Source organism: Oncorhynchus gorbuscha, linkage group LG01 (genome assembly GCF_021184085.1).
Source record: "Oncorhynchus gorbuscha isolate QuinsamMale2020 ecotype Even-year linkage group LG01, OgorEven_v1.0, whole genome shotgun sequence".
In the NCBI taxonomy this organism is placed as follows: domain Eukaryota; kingdom Metazoa; phylum Chordata; class Actinopteri; order Salmoniformes; family Salmonidae; genus Oncorhynchus; species Oncorhynchus gorbuscha.
Window position 1 is genome coordinate 75,335,951 of NC_060173.1, and position 26,196 is coordinate 75,362,146.

Here is a 26,196-nt window from a genome sequence, read left to right on the forward strand (position 1 = left end):
TACCTACCCTCATGGATGATCTCTGCATGTGTGGTTCCCACCTCCAGGCTGTCTAAGGGCTTATTTGACCAAGAAGGAAAGTGATGCCGTGCTGCATGAGATGACCTGGCCTCACACAATTGAGAAGGTTTGGGATGAGTTGTGCCGCAGAGTAAAGGAAAAGCAGCCAAGAAGTGCTGCCAGAGACAGAGGGTGGCTACTAGAATCTAAAATCAATTTTGGATTTGTTTAACACTTTTTTGGTTAGTACATGATTCCATATGTTATTTCATAGTTTTGATGTCATTACTATTATTCTACAATGTAGAAAATAGTCAAAATAAAGAAAAACCCTTGAATGAGTAGGTGTGTCCAAACCTTTGACTGGTACTGTATATATTTTTGTATTTAATCCATTTTGAATTCAGACTAAGTCAAGGGTTACGAAAGCTTTCTGAAGGCACTGTACATGGATAAAGCATGTTCCTCCAGCTAGCCACATATATTAAGCCATGTTTACATTAGCACGGTCAGGTAGTCCAGGGGCCGTATCGCCCGCATGTATCAAGCGTCTCAGAGTAGGAGATGTGCTGATCTAGGATCAGGTCCCCCTGTCCATGTAATCTTATTCATTGTGATCTAAAAAGCTAAACTGATCCTCGATCAGACACATATCCTCTGTTCTTACCTGGGCACAGTGGAGAGATAGGTCACCAGCCGCCGCAGTTCCTCGTGTTTTATTCTGTCATGGTTGCTTCTGGCAGGGAAGGTCAGTATGGGGCCACCTCTCTTATCACGACCTCCTGTAGGAACACAGATAGCAGAAATCTCCTGATTTATGAAAGCCCTATGGCAGAGATAGATAGAGCTTTAAGTGCACATGGGGTATCTTCCCAAATGGCACCCTATTCTCTATATAGTGCACTACTCTTGACCAGGGCCCAAAAACATCCCTCCATTTTCTCAGCATTCTCTCAAAGTGCCTGTATAGGTCATTTACAGGATGACATGATATACAACATAATGAGAGTAGAAAGGCTCTGTCTTCATATCTCTTATTTAGTAGGTATTTGTCCAAAAAGGCACCCTATTCCCTGTGCTACTTTTGTCCAGAGCCCATGGTCAAAAGTAGTGCACTATAACAGGGAATATTGTGCCATTTGGCACGCATCCCATGTGTGGAGAGATGCATGACCAGATTGATGTTGAAGTACAGTGAACGTTTGTTTATCCCTGGTGCTCATGGGACTTTGTGAGCAGCACCAGGAAGGCAGACATGGAGGCAGGGAGGCAAAGCAGCAGCGCCCCAGAGGGAGGGCATGGAGGCAGAGGGGGGGCATGGAGGGATTTTGGTGATGACAGATCTTTGTTGACACTTTTTGGAAGCACCAACCCCCATGGATGGCAGTGCTCCCCCGTGCTTCTCCCTCCCCTCGACTCTCTGACATGTCCACCAGTCTGTCATCCTCAAGCCCCCCCCCCTGTGTGTGTGTATGTGTGTACCACACACTGGGCCTCGTCAAAAGAGATAAGGCCAACAATATTACTCTACTGCTGCTGGGGAAACCTCTGATGTATTTTGGGGAGAAAAAAAACATCAGTGAGATGCATGCCAGAGTAGTCCCATCTCCCAGGGGAGAGAGAGCAAGACTGAGAGCAACAGACAAAGAGAGAGCGAGAAAGAGGGAGAGATGAGATATCTATTCTCAACAGCTCAAAGGCTGCCTTAAGTTAACAGCCTTGTGTTTATTAGACTAAATGAGATTTTCTCTATTTTACATGGCGTTTAGCTTATTTTTTACAACAGCGCTCCAGTCAGGTCCAGTTCCCCGCCAGCTCTCTTTGCCAGCATTTTACCTGGTTACCCTGTTCATTGAGAGATGAGTCAGAAACCGTTTTTAGTCACACGGCTGGCTGCATTGTATTACCGCCACACCGGCAGTCATGACCGCAGTAAAATTCTACATGACCATCGAGTCACGGTTACCTCCTTTATGCCCTCTGAACATGTGTACACAACTTGCTATGTACCATCAGGTCCTAATGGCCTGGTACTCAGGGCTCTATTGTCCCTCTGATATCAATGAAAATGCAAATGCAATCACAATTCACATCAAAACAGTAGTGTGCTTTTAAAACTCCCCTCGCTGTGGTGATCAATTTGAAGAATAGAAAAGTTCAACAGCAGGTTGAAACTGAGTTTAAAACATGGTCGTTGTGGATGTTGTTTCAAAGCCTAATTCAACGAAATGGACAGCTGCTTTCTAAGGTGATGACTAATTCAAAACAACAACCATAAGCATATATTAGAGCTTATGCATATGAAGGTTTATGAGCCTATGCAAACTGAATTAAAATGATTGCGCCGTTATACAATACATAGCCTTCCGCATATTACGCACGGCAGAAAAACAGAAAACAAAATAACTGTAAGAAGTCTTTGGTACATAATTGGTCTGTGCACTAATGAAGATGATATTGTAATCTGAAGTTCCCGCACATGAAAGTTGTTTTGCCGATGGTTAAATGTCAACATGCTTGTCATGTACTACTAATCATGCTTGTCATGGGAATTTCCTCAGCACAGGTCTGCCAAGAACACTGACAGCCAGAACAGAAAATATCTTCATGATTTCCCATAGTGGATTAGTCAAGATGAAGCATCACAGGCTGCAAACCAAACGGCACCCTATTTTACCTATGTAGTGCACTACTTTAGAACAGGACTGATAGGACTAGGGAATAGGGTGCCATTTGGGACGCGAGACACACTCACCTGACACAAAGGCCACTTTCTCTTTCAGCACAGGCAGGACATCAGATGCCTTAATCCCATCATTCCTGAAGGACCCTGGAGAAGAGAGACAGATCAGGACAAGATTCAGATATTCAACTTTCATCTTCTGTAATCTCATTAAGAGATTTACATTCCTGGACAAATGGAACACATAACTACAGGCTGATGATGATAACAGAAAGATAAGCTCTGTGTTCTTCTTAAAGTTATTCCCAGACCCTGAGAACTTTTTTCCCCCTCCAACGTTTTTAGAAGTCAATAAACAACGATAAAACAGGCCGGACAGCATTCTCTGCTAGAGGACTCTATAGTAGGGTGACCAGATGTCCCCGTTTACCAGGGACAGTCCCCATTGTTGGTGGCCTGTCCCCAGCTGGAGCTGTCCCCGGAAATGTCCCCATTTTTTAACTGTGGATTGAAAACAGACTGCAAAGTGAAAAAATATTTAACGTTGCAAGAAAGACCGGGCAGCAGAGCCTACCCGTTGATGTCTCAATCGCGTTGTGCTTGTTTAGGCCAAAAGAGGGGGCTGCTGGCTATAGCAGCTTCCTTCACTCTTCTTCTACTAACTACTTGCTCGCGCTAGTTTAGAAAAAACTAATGTGGAAAACTTGGCCAGAAGCTAACAAGTGTGTCAAGTGAATCCACAACATCACCACAAATGTGTTTTCAAGCCAAGTATGTTACAATTGTTTGAGATACTAGCTAGTGATGTTATAATGTCACAATTTATTATATAGATAGATGATCTGCTCTGTAAGGTTTTAAATAGGTTATGCTAGCTAACGTTAGTCTACATAGCTAAGTTAGCTAGCTATGTTAGCTAGCTACTGTCATGGTAGCTAGGTTTTTTAAAAGTTCACAGGTAAACATGCAGTGGACGGGCTATTTTGAAAATATGATTATATTAAATGAATGCACAATTAATTTTGGGAATATTTATTTGTATTTAAATGGTTTGGCATTGCAATAAGTGGTGTGAAAATATATTTAGAAATGTTCATGGATAACGTTAGCATAATATTTTCTGTTAAGAGTGGATAGGAAGGAGAGGAGGAAGATTGGATAGGAAGAAGAGTAAAGGAGATGAAGGAGGAAATGTAAACATAAGATTACAGAGCCTGACAATGTATTATTCCAAACAATGTTTTTGAGATAAAATACAAAAATGAGGCAATAGGAATCTGTGAACCAGAAGTATTTTATCTAATAGTGTACTATTTATTATTAAAGATTGGAGAGTAAGACTGAAAAATGAAGTGACGCAAAGGAGAATGAGGTAGAAAGGTAAAGAGAAGGAAAGGAAGAAAGAGAAGGAAGACGAGTGAAGAAAAGAGAAGGAGAAAGATTGGAGGAGTAGAAAAAGTTAAGAGTGTAAGAAGAGTGACACAAGGAGAGTGAAGATGAGCAGACAGAGGAGGTACAATGGCTCTTTCGCAGAAACGGAAATGACATTTTAATGACAACATGAGATCATTTCCATTTATACATTCAGGTCAAGACGATAGAATGGTTCACTGCACTCTTTGTAATTCCTCTTTTTCAATTGGCAGCGGGGGGAAGAACGGCAGTGGTAGAACATCAACAGACGACAAAACATAAAGCCTCTCTGATTGGCCGTGTTGGTTTGCCCTCTGTCACCACATTCTTCAAGAAAGTAGAGCCTTCCCAAGAAGAATATGATTTAGCTGTGCAGGAGGGTCTTTGCATACCACACTATGCAACATAGTCACAGTTACAGATCTATGCACTGCCCAGCACAACTGACACGGAAGCTTTGAGCCAAAGTTCACATGTGCTAGGACAAAAAATGTAACATGTTAGCACCATGGGTAACTACTTCGGTAACACAGACCTAGACCAGGTTGAATTTGTCGGACACAAATTCAATCATGGGCATGTAAAGCTGCTGCCAATAGTAGCCAGATATCGTAAGATATATGATGGCAGCACGTCTGTGGAAACGTAGGAGACACGTCCTTAACGTAGGAGACACTGCTAGCTAGCCAACAGCTAGCCAACGTCTACTGAATAGAACTTCCGCACTCAATAACCCGGTCGCATTCCGCTTCGCTCCACAGGTAGTATCACATTTTTCATTTCATTACAGCACAACGGTTTGATTTGTTTGATCGTAGCTAGCTACATAGCTAGCTACATAGCCGTCTGTGTATCAAAGATAATTGTGTAGTCTAGAGCGATTTTCTAGGTTAGCTAGCCAGCTATTGTCGTTCTTTTAACGTAACGTAATCAACACTGCTAGCTAGCCCCCGAATAGCAGCACTGTAGTAACTATTACACTCAACGGAACGACTTGATTAGTGTAGTGTCAACAACGCAGCCACTGCCAGCTAGCCTACAAAGTCAACAACTCAGCCACTGCCAGCTAGCCTACTTAAGCAGTACTGTATCATTTTAATCATTTTAGTCAATAAGATTCTTGCTACGTAAGCTTAACTTTCTGAACATTCGAGACGTGTAGTCCACTTGTCATTCCAATCTCCTTGCATTAGCGTAGCCTCTTCTGTAGCCTATCAACTATGTGTCTGTCTATCCCTGTTCTCTCCTCTCTGCACAGACCATACAAACGCTCCACACCGCGTGGCCCCTGCCACCCTAATCTGGTGGTCCCAGCGCGCACGACCCACGTGGAGTTCCAGGTCTCCGGTAGCCTCTGGAACTGCCGATCTGCAGCCAACAAGGCAGAGTTCATCTCAGCCTATGCCTCCCTCCAGTCCCTCGACTTCTTGGCACTGACAGAAACATGGATCACCACAGATAACACTGCTACTCCTACTGCTCTCTCTTCGTCCGCCCACGTGTTCTCGCACACCCCGAGAGCTTCTGGTCAGCGGGGTGGTGGCGGCATCGGGATCCTTATCTCTCCCAAGTGGTCATTCTCTCTTTCTCCCCTTACCCATCTGTCTATCGCCTCCTTTGAATTTCATGCTGTCACAGTTACCAGCCCTTTCAAGCTTAACATCCTTGTCATTTATCGCCCTCCAGGTCCCCTCGGAGAGTTCATCAATGAGCTTGATGCCTTGATAAGCTCCTTTCCTGAGGACGGCTCACCTCTCACAGTTCTGGGCGACTTTAACCTCTCCACGTCTACCTTTGACTCATTCCTCTCTGCCTCCTTCTTTCCACTCCTCTCCTCTTTTGACCTCACCCTCTCACCTTCCTCCCCTACTCACAAGGCAGGCAATACGCTCGACCTCATCTTTACTAGATGCTGTTCTTCCACTAACCTCATTGCAACTCCCCTCCAAGTCTCCGACCACTACCTTGTATCCTTTTCCCTCTCGCTCTCATCCAACACTTCCCACACTGCCCCTATTCGGATGGTATCGCGCCGTCCCAACCTTCGCTCTCTCTCCCACTACTCTCTCCTCTTCCATCCTATCATCTCTTCCCTCTGCTCAAACCTTCTCCAACCTATCTCCTGATTCTGCCTCCTCAACCCTCCTCCTCCCTTTCTGCATCCTTTGACTCTCTATGTCCCCTATCTTCCAGGCCAGCTCGGTCCTCCCCTCCCGCTCCGTGGCTCGACGACTCATTGCGAGCTCACAGAACAGGGCTCCGGGCAGCCGAGCGGGAATGGAGAAACTCTCCTCCCTGCGGACCTGGCATCCTTTCACTCCCTCTCTACATTTTCCTCCTCTGTCTCTGCTGCTAAAGCCACTTTCTACCACTCTAAATTCCAAGCATCTGCCTCTAACCCTAGGAAGCTCTTTGCCACCTTCTCCTCCCTCCTGAATCCTCCTCCCCCTCCCCCCTCCTCCCTCTCTGCAGATGACTTCGTCAACCATTTTGAAAAGGTCGACGACATCCGATCCTCGTTTGCTAAGTCAAACGACACCGCTGGTTCTGCTCACACTGCCCTACCCTGTGCTCTGACCTCTTTCTCCCCTCTCTCTCCAGATGAAATCTCGCGTCTTGTGACGGCCGACCGCCCAACAACCTGCCCGCTCGACCCTATCCCCTCCTCTCTTCTCCAGACCATTTCCGGAGACCTTCTCCCTTACCTCACCTCGCTCATCAACTTATCCCTGACTGCTGGCTACGTCCCTTCCGTCTTCAAGAGAGCGATAGTTGCACCCCTTCTGAAAAAATCTACACTCGATCCCTCCGATGTCAACAACTACAGACCAGTATCCCTTTCTTTTCTCTCCAAAACTCTTGAACGTGCCGTCCTTGGTCAGCTCTCCCGCTATCTCTCTCAGAATGACCTTCTTGATCCAAATCAGTCAGGTTTCAAGACTAGTCATTCAACTGAGACTGCTCTTCTCTGTATCACGGAGGCGCTCCGCACCGCTAAAGCTAACTCTCTCTCCTCTGCTCTCATCCTTCTAGACCTATCGGCTGCCTTCGATACTGTGAACCATCAGATCCTCCTCTCCACCCTCTCCGAGTTGGGCATCTCCGGCGCGGCCCACGCTTGGATTGCGTCCTACCTGACAGGTCGCTCCTACCAGGTGGCGTGGCGAGAATCTGTCTCCTCACCACGCGCTCTCACCACTGGTGTCCCCCAGGGCTCTGTTCTAGGCCCTCTCCTATTCTCGCTATACACCAAGTCACTTGGCTCTGTCATAACCTCACATGGTCTCTCCTATCATTGCTATGCAGACGACACACAATTAATCTTCTCCTTTCCCCCTTCTGATGACCAGGTGGCGAATCGCATCTCTGCATGTCTGGCAGACATATCAGTGTGGATGACGGATCACCACCTCAAGCTGAACTTCGGCAAGACGGAGCTGCTCTTCCTCCCGGGGAAGGACTGCCCGTTCCATGATCTCGCCATCACGGTTGACAACTCCATTGTGTCCTCCTCCCAGAGCGCTAAGAATCTTGGCGTGATCCTGGACAACACCCTGTCGTTCTCAACTAACATCAAGGCGGTGGCCCGTTCCTGTAGGTTCATGCTCTACAACATCCGCAGAGTACGACCCTGCCTCACACAGGAAGCGGCGCAGGTCCTAATCCAGGCACTTGTCATCTCCCATCTGGATTACTGCAACTCGCTGTTGGCTGGGCTCCCTGCCCGTGCCATTAAACCCCTACAACTCATCCAGAACGCCGCAGCCCGTCTAGTGTTCAACCTTCCCAAGTTCTCTCAAGTCACCCCGCTCCTCCGCTCTCTCCACTGGCTTCCAGTTGAAGCTCGCATCCGCTACAAGACCATGGTGCTTGCCTACGGAGCTGTGAGGGGAACGGCACCTCATTATCTCCAGGCTCTGATCAGGCCCTACACCCAAATAAGGGCACTGCGTTCATCCACCTCTGGCCTGCTCGCCTCCCTACCACTGAGGAAGTACAGTTCCCGCTCAGCCCAGTCAAAACTGTTCGCTGCTCTGGCTCCCCAATGGTGGAACAAACTCCCTCACGACGCCAGGACAGCGGAGTCAATCACCACCTTCCGGAGACACCTGAAACCCCACCTCTTTAAGGAATACCTAGGATAGGATAAAGTAATCCTTCTCACCCCCCCCTTAAAATATTTAGATGCACTATTGTAAAGTGGCTGTTCCACTGGATGTCATAAGGTGAATGCACCAATTTGTAAGTCGTTCTGGATAAGAGCGTCTGCTAAATGACTTAAATGTAATGTAAATGAAACAAAACTGCTTGATTTTGTTGAATTGAAAGGAGAAACAGCAGAGAAAATTGCAGCGGAGTTCCTGGTGATCATCAACATTTAACCTGGAAAACAAAGTTGTGGCGTTCTCTGCCGACAACACAAATACCAACTTTGGAGGTCTGAATAGGCTGGGGAGGGTCAATGTCCATACCAAAGTTAAAAACGCTCTGCAGCGGGAGGTGATTGGCTTAGGTTGTCCAGCCCGCATCATTCATAACATGGCCAGAACAGCTTTGGATATGATTCCCCATGATGTTGAGTACCTGCTCACAAAGACATTTGGATATTTTCACCGTCAGAGTAGACAGAGACAGAAGAGATTTTGTGAGTTTGTTGGCCAGGAGTACCATAGCATTTTAGGACACAGCAATGTTCGCTGGCTGTCCATGCTCCCTGCTCTAGAAAGAGTCCTGAAAATGTATGTGCCATTGAAATCCTTTTTTCATTCTGAAGACAGATGCCCTGTTGTCCTGCGAACAATATTCAAAGATTCACCTACTGAACTTTGTCTGGCATTTGTCTATGGAAACCTGACCGTATTCAGTGACACGATCAGGATGCTTGAAGGCCAGGACAGCTGTGCTGTGAAGTCAGCTGCAATTCTGAGAAACGTTGAGGCAAAATTGAGGCAGAATTTCATTCCAGTTTTGATCAGAGGTCTTCTGAGAGAACTAGAGGAAAATGGAGCAATGTCCAAAGAGAGCTTTCACAAAACATCCCCAAACATTCTTCACTACGGCTGTGAATTACTACCAAGCATGGGGGAAGCACACAGATAATCGAAAATATTTACATTGTCTCCTTCTAAAAACGGGACCTCAGCATGAAGAGATCCAGAAGGCAGCAGCCACACTGCAGAAAAAATACCCCAATGTGACCATTAAATTAGGATGCATTGTTTGGCAAGGTTACTGGCCTGCAAGATTTCTTAAAGGGGGGATCACTTGAAGAATGGAAAACATCTGAGACACCACTTAGTCAGAGATGGAGAACGGTGGTTACCCACTTCAAAGAGAATGACATCCCACACACTAACCTGGCTAGATTAGCGTCTGTTGTCATGTGCTTACCTGGAAGTAATGCACCAGTCGAGAGAGTGTTCTCCCAAATGAATGGTATATGGACAGCAGCAAGAATTAGGTGCACTGTACCTACCATCGAGACCATGCTTATTGTGAAGACAAACGTCAACCTCCCCTGCCAGGAGTTTATGGAGGAAGCTGGACAAAGACAAAGCAATCCTGAAGAAGATACATTCTTCTGAGAAATATACAGATTACGTTGGTATAAGTATATTATCTAGTTACCAATCTCATCAGCATCTTGTTTTTTTTAATTATCTTGTTAAGTATTTCACATATATTGTCCCTGTTTTTTGAATTTTCATCATGCTCTCATTCTACCAAGACTACATGGACCACTGAAAGGCTGTTCAGATTGGACAGTTCTGTCTTGTCTGTAGTGTTTCTGTAATATAGTTGTTTTCTCCGTCTGTCACAGTGTGCCTGGAATTGTCCCCCTTTGTTATTTCATAGATAATACCATTGGATATTTTAATGATATATTGACTGCCGAACTGGAAATGTCCCCGGTTTTCATTTCAGAAATCCGGTCACCTTACTTTATAGTACACACACATCACTGATACAAATGTATAGAGATTACACAGTTGAAGTTGGACGTTTACATACACTTAGGTTGGAGTCATTAAAACTCGTTTTTCAACCACTCCACAAATTTCTTCTAAACAAACTATAGTTTTGGCAAGTCGGTTAGGACATCTACCTTGTGCATGACACAAGTCATTTTTCAAACAATTGTTTACAGACAGATTATTTCACTTAGAATTCATTGTATCACAATTCCAGAGGGTCAGAAGTTTACATACACCGAGTTGACTGTGCAGCACTGTAAAGTAGATTTTCCCTATTTTACATGGTGTTAAGCTTGTTTTTAGAACAGCGCTCCAGTCAGGTCCAGTTACCCGCCAGCTCTCTTTGCCAGCATTTTACCTGGTTACCCTGTTCATTGACACGGCTGGCTGCATTGTAGTAAAAGGGATGCTGGCCAGCAGCATTCAATCTCCTCTCTCCAGACATGGGTTCAAACTCTATTTTAAATCATTTCAAATGTAGCTATGCTTGATTGACCTTGCCTACGGCAACAGAGCCAATAGCATACTTGCAAAACTGCAAATCCCACCCATCTAAAACAAACACTAAAAGTACTTGAAAGACTTGTTGTCTCTCAAAGATATCGTTACAGTTTTTGATAAACTAGCTTGCGAATTTTAGCCATATTAGTACAGAAGTGACATCAGTCAAAACAAGACATGGTATAAAGAACAAGAAACTAGCTGAAACAAGCCACCTACGATTCCCCAGATGGTAGCTTCTTGTGATTGTTGCTAGCTATCTGGCCATTCACATATCTGGCCATTCACATATCTGGCCATTGGGGCGGCAGGGTAGCCTATTGGTTAGAGCATTGGACTATTAACCAAAAGGTTGTATGTTCAAATCCCCGAGCTGACAAGGTACAAATCTGTCGTTCTGCCCCCGAACAGGCAGTTAAGCCATCATTGAAAATAAGAATTTGTTCTTAACTGACTTGCCTTGTTCATTTGGGTCAAAAGTTTTGGGTAGCCTTCCACAAGCTTCCCAGACTAAGTTGGGTGAATTTTGTTCCATTCCTCCTGACAGAGCTGGTGTAACTGAGTCAGGTTTGTAGGCCTCCTTGCTCGAACACACTTCTTGAGTTCTGCCCAAAAATGTTCTTTACGATTGAGGTCAGGGCTTTGTGATGGCCACTCCAATACCTTGACTTTGTTGTCCTTAAGCCATTTGCCACAACTTTGGAACTATGCCTGGGGTCATTGTCCATTTGGAAGACCCATTTGTGACCAAGCTTTAACTTCCTGACTGATGTCTTGAGATGTTGCTTCAATATATCCACATAATTTTCCTGCCTCATGATGCCATTTATTTTGTGAAGTGCACCAGTCCCACTTGCAGCAATGCACCCCCACAACATGATGCTGCCACCATCGTGCTTCAAGGTTGGGATGGTGTTCTTCGGCTTGCAAGCCTCCCCCTTGGTCCTCCAAACATAATGATGGTCATTATGGCCAAACAGTTCTATTTATGTTTCATCAGACCAAAGGACAATTCTCCAAAAAGTACGATCTTTGTCCTCATGTACACTCTCAAACCATAGTCTGGCTTTTTTATGGCGGTTTTTGAGCAGTGGCTTCTTCCTTGCTGAGCGGGCTTTCAGGTTATGTCGATATAGGAAACGTTTTACTGTGGACTTAGATACCCTTGTACCTGTTTCCTCCAGCATCTTCACAAGGTAGATTTGCACTTTTCGCACCAAAGTACGTTCATCACTAGGACACAGAACGTCTCCATCCTGAGCGATATGATGGCTGCGTGGTCCCATGGCTTTTGGTGGTTGTACTTGAGTACTATTGTTTGTACAGATAAACGTGGTATCTTCAGGCATTTGGAAATTGCTCCCAAGGATGAACCAGACTTGTGGAGGTCTTCAATTTGTATTCTGAGGTCTTGGCTGATTTCTTTTGATTTTCCCATGCTGTCAAGCAAAGAGGCACTGAGTTTGAAGGTAGGCCTTGAAATACATCCACAGGTACACCTCCAATTGACTCAAATGATGTCAATTAGCTTATCAGAAGTTTCTGAAGCCATGATATCATTTTCTGGAGTTTTCCAAGCTGTTTAACCTCTTGCTTCTACCTGGCACGCAGGCGTCCCATCTAGAGCTCTGGAAATGCAAATGCGCTACGCTAAATGCTAATAGTATTAGTTAAAACTCAAACGTTCATTAAAATACACATGCAGGGTATTGAATTAAAGCTACACTCGTTGTGAATCCAGGCAACAAGTCAGATTTCTAAAATGTTTTACGGCGAAAACATAGCACATATTTATGTCAAACCACCACCGCAGACATAGCTCATTAGCATAGCCAAGTAGGAAAAAATATGCAATCAAAAAACGCAGGATAAAAAAAAAATCATTTCACTAACCTTTTGAAATCTTCATCAGATGACAGTAATATAACATGTTACACAGTACATTCATTTTTTTCTCAATAATCTGCAATATATATCCATAAATCTCTGTTTACAATGACGCATCGTTCAAAAAAATGCTACTAAAATGTCAGGAGAAATTAAATAGCTCCGGCAGATAACGTCAGCTAACAAGGAATACACATCATAAACTTTGACTAAATATGCATGTTTTACATATGTATAGGAAGAGACACTTCTTCTAAATGCAATCGCTGTGTTACATTTATTTTTAACGTTACAGTTTGCGTTTACTAGGCTATACTAGGAGTCGGCGCTCCAAATGTATCATTATGCCTCCTCTATCTTGGAGTCGACAGAAACCCAAAATTAACACATACAAATTCCCTTACCTTTGCTGTTCTTCCATCAAAAGACCTGGAAGGGATTATACTTACCAAAACAGCGTTTAGTTTTCAAGTCTGCGTCTTTCGGTTCTCAAAATAGCCACATTTCGGTCGAAATGTAGGCAAAATTCAAGTGGATGCGCACCAAAACGTTGAAATTATATATTATATGTCGAGTAAACTTGTCAAACTATGTTCATAATTAAGCTTTAACATGTTATAAAGGTGTACAGCAATTGTGAGGACGAAGCGAAACACACACGTCTTTTAATTGATCCTGAAGAAAAGAGAGAGCGGGAGCAGAGCGCGCATAAACGTACACTTTTTTTCCGCGTGACCGAGACCTTTCAGCACGCTCAACGTCTCGTGAGCGCGCGATTGTCACAATGAGAAGCCCCATTGAAAGCAGGCTTCGCGCTGAACACGTAGGAACTGTTACCAGAGCGGTAGTTGTTTGGGAAGGCGTTTAAGATGACGTCAAAGTTGGGCCAACTTTTTCCATGACAAGAGAGATTTTGGGAGAATGCATGCCCTGAGACTTCAGCTTTACATAGAGACAAAATTTAAACGGTTTTAGAAGCTTTAGAGTGTTTTCTATTCGATAATATTTTTTATATGCATATATTAGCAACTTTTGACAAAAATGTATCCTGTTTTATATGGGTACCCAATTCCTCCAGAAAGGGGCAGTAAACAGGGCTAGGCTTAAGAGGTTAAAGGCGGCACAGTCAACTTAGTGTATGTAAAATTCTGACCCACTGGAATTGTGATACAGAGAATTATAAGTAAAATGATCTGTCTGTAAACAATTGTTGGAGAAATTAGATGTCCTGACTGACTTGCTGTCACGAATCCCGCTTCCTGAGTCTGTGTTTGCCTGTGTTTCTGTCCTGGAGTGTGTTTCCGGTGTCCTGGAATGCACCCTGTCTGGTTGCCGGGCGAATTAGCTTGTTGGGAGATCGATGTTCACCCACACCTGTATCCCATCAGTAATCTGCACACCTGTCCTGATCATCATCTCTCCTCTTCATAAGCCCGGACCTGACATCCATTCCCTGCCGGATCGTTAGCCATGAACAGTATGTTGTGCCATAGTATCAGCCTCAAGTTGGATAGAATTTGTATTGTTGTTTTTTACGTATTGCTTGCCTTGAACTTATCTCCGTTTGTTCTGTCTTCAGTTACTCACCCGGATCATTTACCCCATTCCCGCCTGGTCATCCGCTACCCCATTGGATCCACCTATTTACTCCCATCAACTCACCACCGCTGCCCGCTACGCCACCTGGATATATCTACCCATTCACATTCACTTGTAAATAAATACTCACCTTCTTCCTACTCTCCTTGTCCTGGTCTGCTTCTGGGTTCGATTTTGAAAGAACGTGACACTTGCCAAAACTAGAAATTTGTGGAGTGGTTGAAAAGCAAGTTTTAATGACTCCAACCTAAGTATATGTAAACTTCTGACTTCAACTGTATATATAAAATACAAAATCATGTTTTTGAAAGCACTGGGCCTTTAAATGTGCTGAAAATGTTCCAAAGCCAAGCAACTATCCTGCACCATTCCCAGAAAGTTGTGGGACGGTTATATGCAAAATAACCATAGGACAACCATGCTCTCACCAAGCTCTAAGAAACATATGGTTCTCAGAACATTATGTGCTAGCTGGGATATAACAATAGTTTCTACCACTCTTTCCTCTCATTGACTTTGCACCACATACAGACTTGGTAGTCACACCAGTGCCCAGCCACTTTCCTCGGGCTCTCTCTCTTGATCTACTCAACCGCACAAAAACACAGGGGGAGAGGAGAGGCAAGGGCATCGATCATAACACAGCAGCTAGTACAATGAACGAGCTGGAGGATGAAGAGCATTCTCCACACAACACCACAGCGTGATGTGGAAACACACAGCAGCACTGAATCATCCGTGTGTTCAAGTTCATGTCTACAAACAACAGCGGCTTCTCATCTGATTAATGCTTAAATGGGCATTCTGGGATTTGAAAAACAACAAAGCAGGCACCCCGCCACTTTTATTTGGAAAAAGTTGGGGGATGGGGCAGCTGGAGAAATGTAACTATTCTCAAATTCATAGACCGAGCTTGATATGCACTGCCTGGCAACCCATCCACATCGCTCCTGGCAAATTGAGGTCTGTTCTCGACGATGAGTGGATTTGCCTCCCTCCCTAATGGTTTCTAGAAGGCAAAAACATTCTGACCGTTCTGATTGGTCCTACAAACCGATTGGGCCAGAGTTGGCCTACATGATGACGTTATCAACTTTCATACTCTGATTGATTCAATTTGCTAGACGATCCAATCCCTAATTAATTTGTTTTGTACAGCGCCCTTCATTATGAAGTCAAACAAATAACTTATTGGGTGGCAGTTTCAGACTGAATGTATGTAGTGATCGATAGAGCAGCGAAATTAAATTCAGCAATGCAAGGACACCATCCGTGATATCAAAATCAACCAAAAATTGTACTAATCCCAGATTGCCCTTTTAAAACTGGACAAAATAGACAGGAAAAAGTCTACTACTCAATATTTGCAGAATCATCTGACCAAAATATGCTATGATTTGTCTTGTCCAATATAGAGCACCCAATCAGAGTATAGCATATGCACGACATCAATGACCAAGAAAACCGCCCCGCAACGAGTCATTCCATCTAGATATCTAATCATAAAGTGTGCACTGGTTTCCTACTGATTTCTATTAGAAAATATCACTTGTCCCTATGGCCCCACATTGTTTGAGCAATAAAGTCTCTCTCTCTCTCTCTCTGCCTTTTTCTCTCTCTCCCTCTCTCCCTCCCTCCCAGTTCCTTCAGCTGGATGACCGTCTGTTATGAAACCCAGTGTCCAAAAGGACAGGATTCAAAAAACAAGTGTACATGTCCACCATCGCCCGCTGTGGCTATGAGACACCGCGTTCTCAAAGAACATGCTTTACCAAACACAGTCTCCAAAGAACATTCCAGAGTATCCAGAGTAGACCAAGTGGAGTGATATCTCAACAGTACAGAGGAGCCAAGAAGAAGAAGACAGGAGGACTCTGTAGGCCTCTCAGATAGGGAAAAAGCTCACCTCCCATGGAGTTGACTTCATGTCTTACTGCCTGTTCCTGACATGGCCTGTCAGATGGCTGAGGGCCGTAGCACCAGGCAGGATGGATTCACATTCGTTTTAATTTGACAAAGGCTGTTTTTTCTCAGTTTAGTGGAAGACCCTTGTCCTCCCTGAGCGATTAACCCAGCCCATTGGAGTAGAGCAGACTGCCAGCAGAGGCAGGCAGACATCCAATCCCACAGAACCCTGTAAAAACATCTGTCCTGGGATCCAGAGAGTGGAGAGGAGGAGGGAGGAAAGGAGGAGAGAAGGAGGATGACCCAGCTCTGGATATCAGATTCTCCCTATTTCTTCACCTTCTAACCCAGGTGACCATAAAACACAAGAGACATTATTCATCCTGGCCTGTGGTGCGCTACGTAAAGACAGTGGAAGTGTACTCCACAGGTACCACCCGTCCATGGCACACTACATCTTCACCAGAATGTTCCCTATTTAGTGCACTACTTTGTAATATTGGTCAAGAGTACTGCTTTTTTAAAGGAAAAGTGTGCCATTTGGGACGCATGCCAAATCGTAGAAAAAGACTTCAAATACTTCAACCTGATTTATTATTACTCAATAATGACCGCAGCTAAGTTTGAGATGCCACCACCATTGTTACTTCAGGCCGAAACATGTGCTTGTCGGCACCATAGTGTCACAAACATCAGCTGGTCTGCTTTTGAAGTTAGGAGTAAATCATTAGGAGAGCAATCTGTTGCCTCACTAATCCTAGTGTTGACAGTTGGGGGGGCACAGGGACCAACAGGACAGGACATCAGAACAAGTTGATGATAGAGGGAGGGATGGAGGGAATGTGCCCATCCCAGTCTCTGTTGTCTCTCCAATCTGTTTCCGATACCTTTCATGGCATTCTTTATGCTTACAACCTTCCCTTTGAATGATTGCATTTCAACCTAAAACCTTTCCTCCATCCCTACGCATGTTAAATGTATTGCTGGGATTAAGTGCCTTCCTCGGAGCCTGATACAGACAGCAATGAAGGGGTGGATGTGTTTGGACACTTTCCAAATTCCCTTAGTAATTACATTTACCTTAAACACACCAATTACGACTGGAGGAGAGGCAATGATGATTGAGCTTGGAAAAGCAGCAGACACATCCAATCGGTCATACAGACTAAGGATGTGTCGCAAATGGCACCCTATTCCTTACAGTGCGCACTACTTTTGACCTCTATGGGCCCTGGTCAAAAGTATGGCACTATGTAGGGAATATGCTGAAACCGTGAAGGAACTGAGGGTCAATCACTGGGCACTGCAGTTTGTGCATAGATGGCCTGTACCACCTCTGATTAGAATCATTAACAAACACAAGAACAGATTCTTGTTTTCATACAGACAAGAGTGATGTATAGCTGATTTCATAGCAACACACAAGGAGTGTATTTATTAGTGCACACTGTAGCAAAATGTTTTGTAATGGAAAACAAAACAAAACAAAACAAAACAAAAACTAGTTAGATCAGCCTTAAAAAGAATATCTGATGTGATTGATCAATTAGTGGGAAAAAGATCAGAATAGGATCTTTGGAAAGGCACCCTTAAAAAGCAACGGATCCATTTGAAAACAGCCTGTGGCATCAATATGAGTCTACAAAGTGTAAATACAAAAATGCAGTAAGTCTCGTCCAAAACAGAGTTTGGAACATCCGTGCGTCACAACAGGTAAATGAAGGTTGGATTTTGATTTGATGATGTCTATACACAATACCCCATAATATGAATTTTTACAAGTTAATCTTGAGCCAATAACTATTAAGCCCTTTTGTTATGGCAAGCCTAATTTAGTTCAGGAGTACACATTTGCTAAACAAGTCACATAATAAGTCGCATGGACTCACTCTGTGTACAATAAGTGTTTAACATGATTTTTGAATGGCTGCCTCATCTCTTTACCACACACATACAATTATATGTAAGGTCTCTCATCGAGCAGTGAATTTCAAACACAGATTCAACCACAAAGACCAGGGAGGTTTTCCTATGCCTCGCAAAGAAGGGCAACTATTGGTCGATGGGTAAAAAAAAAGTTTGAAAAAGCAGGCATTAAATATCTCTTTGAGCATGGTAAAGTTATTTATTTAGACTTTGGATGGTGTATCAATACACTCAAGTCACTACAAAGATACAGGGGTCCTTCCAAATTTCACCAACCAAACATGATCACTTTGTCATTATGTGGTATTGTGTGTAGATGTAACACATTTTGAATTTAGGCTGTAACACAACCAAATGTGGAATAAGTTACTCTGTTTAAGTTTGGACATTAAAGTATAGAACAGTAAAATTCAGTACAGTAGTGTTCAGTAGAGTACAGTAAAGTAGAATATCAGTACAGTACATTATAGTGTACTCAACTCTGGTGTGCTCTACTGTCTACTGTACTGAACTGCACTCTACTTTTCTTTAATGCACTATGCTTTATTTTTCTCTGATCCGGATCAGACCAAATCTGAACCAATCATGGATGTCTATGTTTGGGCCAAATGAAGGTCGGTCCAGACATCTGTGAACGTTGAAATAAAGGCTGGTTCGGACCGGACCAAAAAACGATGTCTGTGGAAGTTGAAATCAAGGCCAAGGCCAAATTTCAACAACTTTCCAACGTCTATGGACGTCCGGTGTCGGTCGGTGCTCAGTGGGGGAGGATGCTGATTACAGTAAATGTAGAGAGAGGGGGCTCAGTAAGAGCCGGGAAAGGTGGCATAAATTGGAGAGAGAGAGAAGAGAGAGGGAGTTATCCAGACTTTTCACACTATGCTTTGACCACCAGAAGACAGAGAAGGAAAACCGTTATCAGCTGAACATAACAATGGAAGAGAGGACAGTAGCAGTTTAAACAATTGTGGTTTGAGACTACTATGATTTTCCATTTTCCATTGTAGCCAATTCAGTTGCAGAAATTCCATTACGGATTTTGGTAACACAATTCCGTGTTTTAAATTATTATTTTTTTTACCCCTTTTTCTCCCCAATTTCGTGGTATCCAATTGTTTAGTAGCTACTATCTTGTCTCATTGCTACAACTCCTGTATGGGCTCGGGAGAGACGAAGGTTGAAAGTCATGCGTCCTCCGATACACAACCCAACCAAGCCGTACTGCTTTTTAACACAGCTCCCTCCAACCCGGAAGCCAGCTGCACCAATGTGTCGGAGGAAACGCTGTGCACCTGGCAACCATGGTTAGCGCACACTGCGCCCGGCCAGCCACGGGAGTCACTGGTGCACGATGAAACAAGGATTTCCCTACCGGCCAAACCCTCCCTAACCAGGAAGACGCTAGGCCAATTGTGCTTCGCCCCACGGACCTCCCGGTCTCGGCCGGTTACGACAGAGCCTGGGCGCAAACCCAGAGTCTCTGGCGGCGCAGCTGGCACTGCAGTACAGCGCCCTTAACCACTGCGCCACCCGGGAGGCTGAATTCCTTTGTTTTAAACACGTAATATTTCCTAAACAAAATTGATATCAGTAAAAACACTCCACCGAATTGATAGGTTTGTTACGTCCGTTGGCAGGAGACCAAGGTGTAGCGTGGTAGGCGTACATTTTACTTTATTTTTCAAATGACACCAAAAGACAACAAAATACAAACTAACGTAAAGTTCTGCAGGCTCCACAGCAACGATGCAAAAACAAGATCCCACAAACTGAGGTGGAAAACAGGCTGCCTGAGTTTGATTTCCAATCAGAGACAACGATAGACAGCTGCCTCTGATTGGGAACCATACCCGGCCAACAAAGTAATAGAAAACTAGAACGCGCACCCAAATTATTCCCTGCCTTCACAAGGTCTGCCTTCACTTGTTACTTCTGTGAACCTTCAATATCCTCCATCCTCATGAGGGAGAGAAATTTGATAAGATAAGTATGTGGGGTTTTGGTAATGTAATTTCAAGGCACTAGGCAATGTTTCTTAAACTTACAGAAGGCAGAAGAAAACTAAATATACGTGTTGATATTAGTTGGCAGGGGTCTTTATTTCAACATTATTGGATTTTGATGTATTGCTAAGACTTTTTCTGGTACATATTTTCCAAGACCCCGTTTCCACCAGAAATCAATGCCTTTGCTTATTCCTAATTTTTAGTATGGAAAATAGTGGGAAAATGTACAGTATATATGCCTTAATAAAAAATTAAGAATCTTAGCTTTCATTTGACACCCAATTTGACATATTCCTATAAATTTCACGTTGGTGGTCATGGGTGCTTTTGCATGAAAATGGCCCAATCTAACCTAGAATATCAGGCATTTCATATTTATATTAGGCACGCTCAAATTATATTAACAAAACAACAGAATTAGGCATACATGCACTGGCAATTCCAATAAATGTTTTTCCACACCGTTCACCTTACTGTGAAGTCTCCACAATGTGATGTTTTAATAGGCTAGTGAACTACTACACCAAACACAGTGTTAGCCTGACAACTGTCTGAGACAATAAACAGAGGGCACACAGACTGTGGCTGCATCCCAAATGTCAACCTTTTAGCCTACATAGTGCGCTGCTTCTGACCAGAACCAGTAGTGAACTATGTAGGGAATAGGGTGCCATTTGGGACACAACCAGACAGTCACCATGGCTGAGCAGAGCTAGACAGACTCCTTATCTCCTTGTCTTCTAGCTGCACTGCTGCTTTCTTTCATCTGCCCTCCTCCAGAAACACCCTTCTATTGGCTGTGACAACGGTTTCCCATGGCAACGTATCCACAAAGGAAACCAGGTCAAGCCCCGCCACCTCCCTCTGAGATAAAGCATCCAGCTAGAGACCCAGCCCCAGCCTCACCACAATTACCGACCACTGTGGGGATTTTATATCGCTGCTGCTAAATTGCTAAATTTACTATGGACTTTCCAGACAAAAAAAAGGTCCCTGCTCCCATTTTAAGGGGGGGGGGGGTCACAGAGCAGACACAGGCCCGGCCTGCGACACGACCCAGCCCCTGCCGTAAAACCCTTCATGGGATAATGATCAGAGAACAGCGAGACCAAATTGGTTTGCATCCGATCCTGAAGACGGAACAAAAGAGCTCTGTGTCTAATCCTTTACCCAGAACACACTGGGTTGAAGACAGTAAAACCCTCATAATTACATCCCCATTTATTCCCACTAAATCAACTTTGTTCAATCGCAGTGTTATCAAACGCTACATAAAGAGACAGGGCGGGCCACTGATTTCTAGAACATGCCTGAAGCTCAAAAATACTTTTGTTTAATGTACCTATACAGCATGTTGGGTCAATGATAGCATATATTTCTAAATACTCCATTCTGCAGTCTGCAGTATATCACTCCAAGGTAAATCTTTCAAACATTGCATGTCATATGGGCTGTGAGACGTGGTTCATTCAAGAATGAATACCATAAAAATTGGACCAAGTGACCATATGACCATACCAGATATTCTTTTCCCAAGGGCGGCTTTTGAACAAGATGATTTTTAAAGCCAAGAGTAGTATAGTATTCGATGGAAGTAAGAAATCATTGTCATTTGGACATGCTTTGGCAGCAGCATGTGTGTGCTTTCTCAAAGCGAAATGTTCAGGTCTTGAACTTACAACCAAACGAGAGCCCCACAGTAGGATCAATGCCAATCTATTCTTGCTGTTAGAATACTCTCCACATTTCTAAACAATTACCCAAACCAGAGGAGCAATAAAATATGACAATGCAGTCAAATTAAACTTTGAGAAATCCTTACAAAGCGGAGGCCTCTACAGTTTGCTAACAATCACTCTGTCATAGCATGGTAAAATATGGCGTATCTGAGTGGTACATGCAACCTCGACAGTCCAGCTCTGTTGCTATTACTGTAAACTCGGGCTTGCCCCGACAAAAAAATATTGGTATACCAAGACACGTCTGTTCTTTCGACAAATTGAATGGTCGCCATTTTAAAACGTGTATTTTTCCATATATAGACAGGTGGTGTTTTAATTCAATCAACTATACGTAGGCTACTGAGCTTGTCTGATGCTTTAAGCACACTGTGATTGAATAATTAAGACAACCAAATGACTCAAGAGGGAGCCAGAGATCAAGATAGCCTAACCAGAAGAAAAAAACTGCACCTCCCCCTGCTGCTGGCCTTCTGCCATTACGTTCCCACAACCTTTTTCATTTGGAGTGCCAATTTATCTTACAATTTCTCCCGATCTGCAGGCCCGATATGATTTTCATGTGCATATTTTCTTGGAACAGTTTCATGTCTTTTATGATAAAGTGTTTGTTTCTCAAAATTATTGTCATGTGATTAATACAAATCTAAATGAAAATTATACATTTAAAATAATTTTGATTGCCATTGTCAACTATGTAAATATAGCATACATAAAGCCAACAAATTAAAACATTGCAGGCTGCAGGTAGAAAAAGCTAAGCTTGTTCTAACAAAACTTGCAACATTGTATAAAATAGTCTGGAGAAATATTCTGGACACTCAGGGTTTCCGTGAGCTCCGGAGACACATCTATAAGCTATTTGCGCAAGGGATAAGAAGTAATCAGGTTCACCTATTTTATGACATTTCCACCGGATCAGAGCATGACATTTCTTTCCCTTTTCACCACCAAGTGGTTATTGAAAGGATGAGAGCTGGAAATATGTTTCAAATAGCTATATTGAGGAACTATTGTCAGTCTCAATGGATGTAAAAACAGACTTTATTTACTTCTTCTTCTTTGAGGTGAAGAAAAAATTACTTTGAGAAGCTCCACAGCTCATTAGTGGTGGTGAGTTAAAACAATCAGAAATACTATTAAATAGGCCTACTTCTATGAGTAATCCAGGGCGCGTCTTTACTCAACATTGACAGGGGCGCTCCAAACAAAACACAATTAATCAATTGACAACTCGTAAAAGGAATGCAGTAAACCAAAATGTGTTTCACACAAGTGTAGCCTAGGTTGTGCGTTCTGCAAACAACATGTCAACTTCGATACTGAATGCATTAACAGAAATGACGTTAACCAAACAAACATTGTAGATTAGAAATTATCGGTAAATGTACGGTAAATGTACTACTGGTGTGTTATCCCCGCGGCCTCCGCAATGGTTTAGTCCAATGAGTCAGGCGTCAATCAAGATCGACTAAACCATTATCAGTCGACCAACAGCATGTCAGACTCTATCTTTAAAACGTATGCCAAACAAAAACCATTGATTTCAAAAGGTTAGCAAACCATACAACTCTATACACAAGGACTACTTTGAACAATTTCCACAGAAAATGTCACAAAAACAAATGTACTTTCTCCGGAACATTTTTATACTTTTTAGCCAGTAGTTATGAAAATAGCGCTCACAAGCCAAAAGTGGTCCCTGAAAATTGCGTACTACGTCACATATCTGCAGATATGTATGTGCATCACATCATCTCTCCCTCTGCTGTGTGTGCATCTTGCTAGCCGTCACTCAAATAGCGAGGGGCTGAAGCTGATTGGCTAGAACTAGAATTGCTACGGGCTGGCCCACGTGGGAGAAAATGTCAGTACAATGGTGCCGCACAGCTTCCAGACAGTCACTTTCAAACACGGGATTTCGTGGCTAATGGAGGTAAGACCATAATTCTGCTAATAGATTTACACATCCAGCCCAAAGCGGGAAGTTTAAAAAATACTTATTAGTCACCAATGTTCCGGAGCATGTTTTTAAATATTCAAAGATGTCTGCAGAAAGAATGGGGGGCCAGCTATAACAAAACAATCTATTTTGGTTATTGAACTACAGTAAGTGAAGTGGATTTATGCCAAGAGTGTGCAAAACTGTCAAGGCAAAGGGTGGCTATTTGAAGAATCTCAAACATAAAATGTTGTTTAACACTTTTTTTGGTTACTACATGATTCCATATGTGTTATTTCATAGTTTTGATGTCTTCACTATTATTCTACAATGTATAAAATAGTAAAAAAATAAAGAATAACCCTTGAATGAGAAGGTGTTCTAAAACTTCTGACCGGTAGTGTATTTCTCTAGGTGTCTATCCTCAGATTCTTAACTAACTCATCAATGTTCTTTTTAAAAGACAGCTTTTCATCTATCCAGATGCACAGATATTTGTGAGCAGGGACACGATCAATATGGATACCATCCAAAGTACGTATGCTTAAATCATTAGTTATTTTTATGTGCTCTAGAAAGCAACATATGCTTAGTTTTACCTGCATTCAATATTAAATTCAGGTCAATAAAGTTTTTCTGTAATATAATGAAGGCAGACTGTAGTTCAGATAGAGCCTGGTCAACCGTGGGGGCAATAGCATGCACAACAGTATCATCGGCATACAAATGCAGGTTACAATTTACAGACTATATTGTCGATATTGATAATGTAAATAGTAATAAAAAGTATAGGACCTAGAATTGACCCCTGCGGGACACCTTTAGTAATGTCCAGGAAACCTGATTTAACACCATCAGTAGATACACATTGAGTTCTATCTGTCAAGAAATGTTTAAACCAGTTACATGAAGCCTGATATAGGCCAATTGAGGAAAGCCTCTGAATTAGCAGAGTGATCAACAGTATTGAACGCCTTTGGCAGCTCAACGGTGCCTTTTATCCATACAGTTAACCACATCATTTTTAACTAGGGATGCAGCAGAGAGATAATGCTATGACCGTGTCTAAAACCCGACTGATGTACATATAGAATACATTTCAAAGATAAGAAAGATCTTAGCTGAGAATTAATCAAGGATTGAAATATTTTTGCAAGGCAAGAAAGTTTAGAAATAGGTCAATAATTATTTAGGGTTAATGATTCAGCAATCAGGGGGGCAGAGAGCTGCAGCACAAATGGATCAAGCATGTAAGCCCCAGTGGATTTCTTTTTAAAGTAAGCCATCTTGCACATCACAGATAGTAAATTGTTCAAATGAGAAGTTGATGGGTTAACCGTTGAGTCAGCTAGAGGCTGGCAGAGGGAAGAGCAGTCGATTGACTGACCAGGGTCAATTAAACCACCGTTTCTCTCAAATAATAAGCCTGCCGAGATGATAAAATTATGATTAAAAGCATCAGAGTCAGACAGAACTTGCTTAGGCAGGGAAGAAGAAGAATTTGTATGATTTTGAAGGATCACCAGCAGAGTCAGAGATAGAGCTTAAAAATAACTTAGTTTAGCTTTCTTAAGCGAGATAGTACATCTGTTTCTCAATTGTCATAAAGATGCCAGTCCACTACAGTCAGTTTTCTATGCTTTGGCCTAGGCCTGATTTCAGATAGATCTAATCCTTGGTTTTCTTCTGATCTATCTTTGATTCTTGAAGTGTTTAAAAGGGGTGAGTTTATTTGCCAGAAGAATAAATATGGAGGATACATTTTCTTGAGCCAAGTCAGGGTCAGAAATACAGGAGATGGTGGGTAAATCAGAGTAGAACATTTCATGTAAAAACCCTTGAGGATAGTACCTTTTTTTTAAAGGATTAGCATTTTGGCTGTTTCATATCTGTAAATACATACTACTGAACAATGATCACTGAAATCATATGCAAATACTCCACTTGTAACGATGTGCGCTCAGAGTCGGGAAGCTCAGGGAGTGAGTGTTTTAATAAAATAAACGCAACACAATACAAAACAGGAACCACTAACAGCACGCAGACAAGAACAGAAACAAAATAACGCTTGGGGAGGGAACCAAAGGGAGTGATATATATTGGGAAGGTAATCAGGGAAGTGATGGAGTCCAGGTGAGTCTGATGACGCGCAGGTGCGCGTAACAATGGTGTCTGGTGTGCGCCTTAACAAGCAGCCTGGTGACCGAGAGGCCGGAGAGGGAGCACACTAGACCTAAAATGTCCAAATCCATGGACACAAAGGTGTTAAACACTCAGATATAGCACCAATAGCATCCGCCACGGCAGCAAGTAAAATCCCAGCAACAAATACATGTGCATTCTGGTTTATGGATGCACAACCAGGAGCTCAAATTTCTTGGGAATTGACATATTTAAAGATTGGGATGCCATGAAATTAGATTTGTCATATATGGCCACTCCTCCCCCTTTCTGTAATCTGCCACATCTAAGTATGTTATAATATTTTACTTCAATGTCCTTATCAGAGACAGACCAATTTAACCATGTTTCCCGAGAGAACCAGAATGTCAGAGTCCTGCTCCCAAATGTTAATTGTGTCCATTTATTGATTTTTTGATACTTTGCACATTTAGGTGCA

General features: G+C 43.0%; 1 protein-coding gene across 3 annotated transcripts in view; it reads right to left on the minus strand.

Moving 5' to 3' along the window:
• The window catches only part of LOC124042050 (kalirin-like), a 297,232-nt gene that overhangs the window by 190,540 nt on the left and 80,496 nt on the right, over positions 1 to 26,196 (minus strand). For all 3 annotated transcript variants that reach the window (XM_046360354.1, XM_046360336.1, XM_046360344.1), the window contains exons 2-3: positions 2,756 to 2,830; positions 668 to 782 (exon numbers count right to left, since the gene is read on the minus strand). In XM_046360354.1, the coding sequence (XP_046216310.1) occupies positions 668 to 782; positions 2,756 to 2,830 (190 nt within the window). The remainder of the gene's footprint in view (positions 1 to 667; positions 783 to 2,755; positions 2,831 to 26,196) is intronic.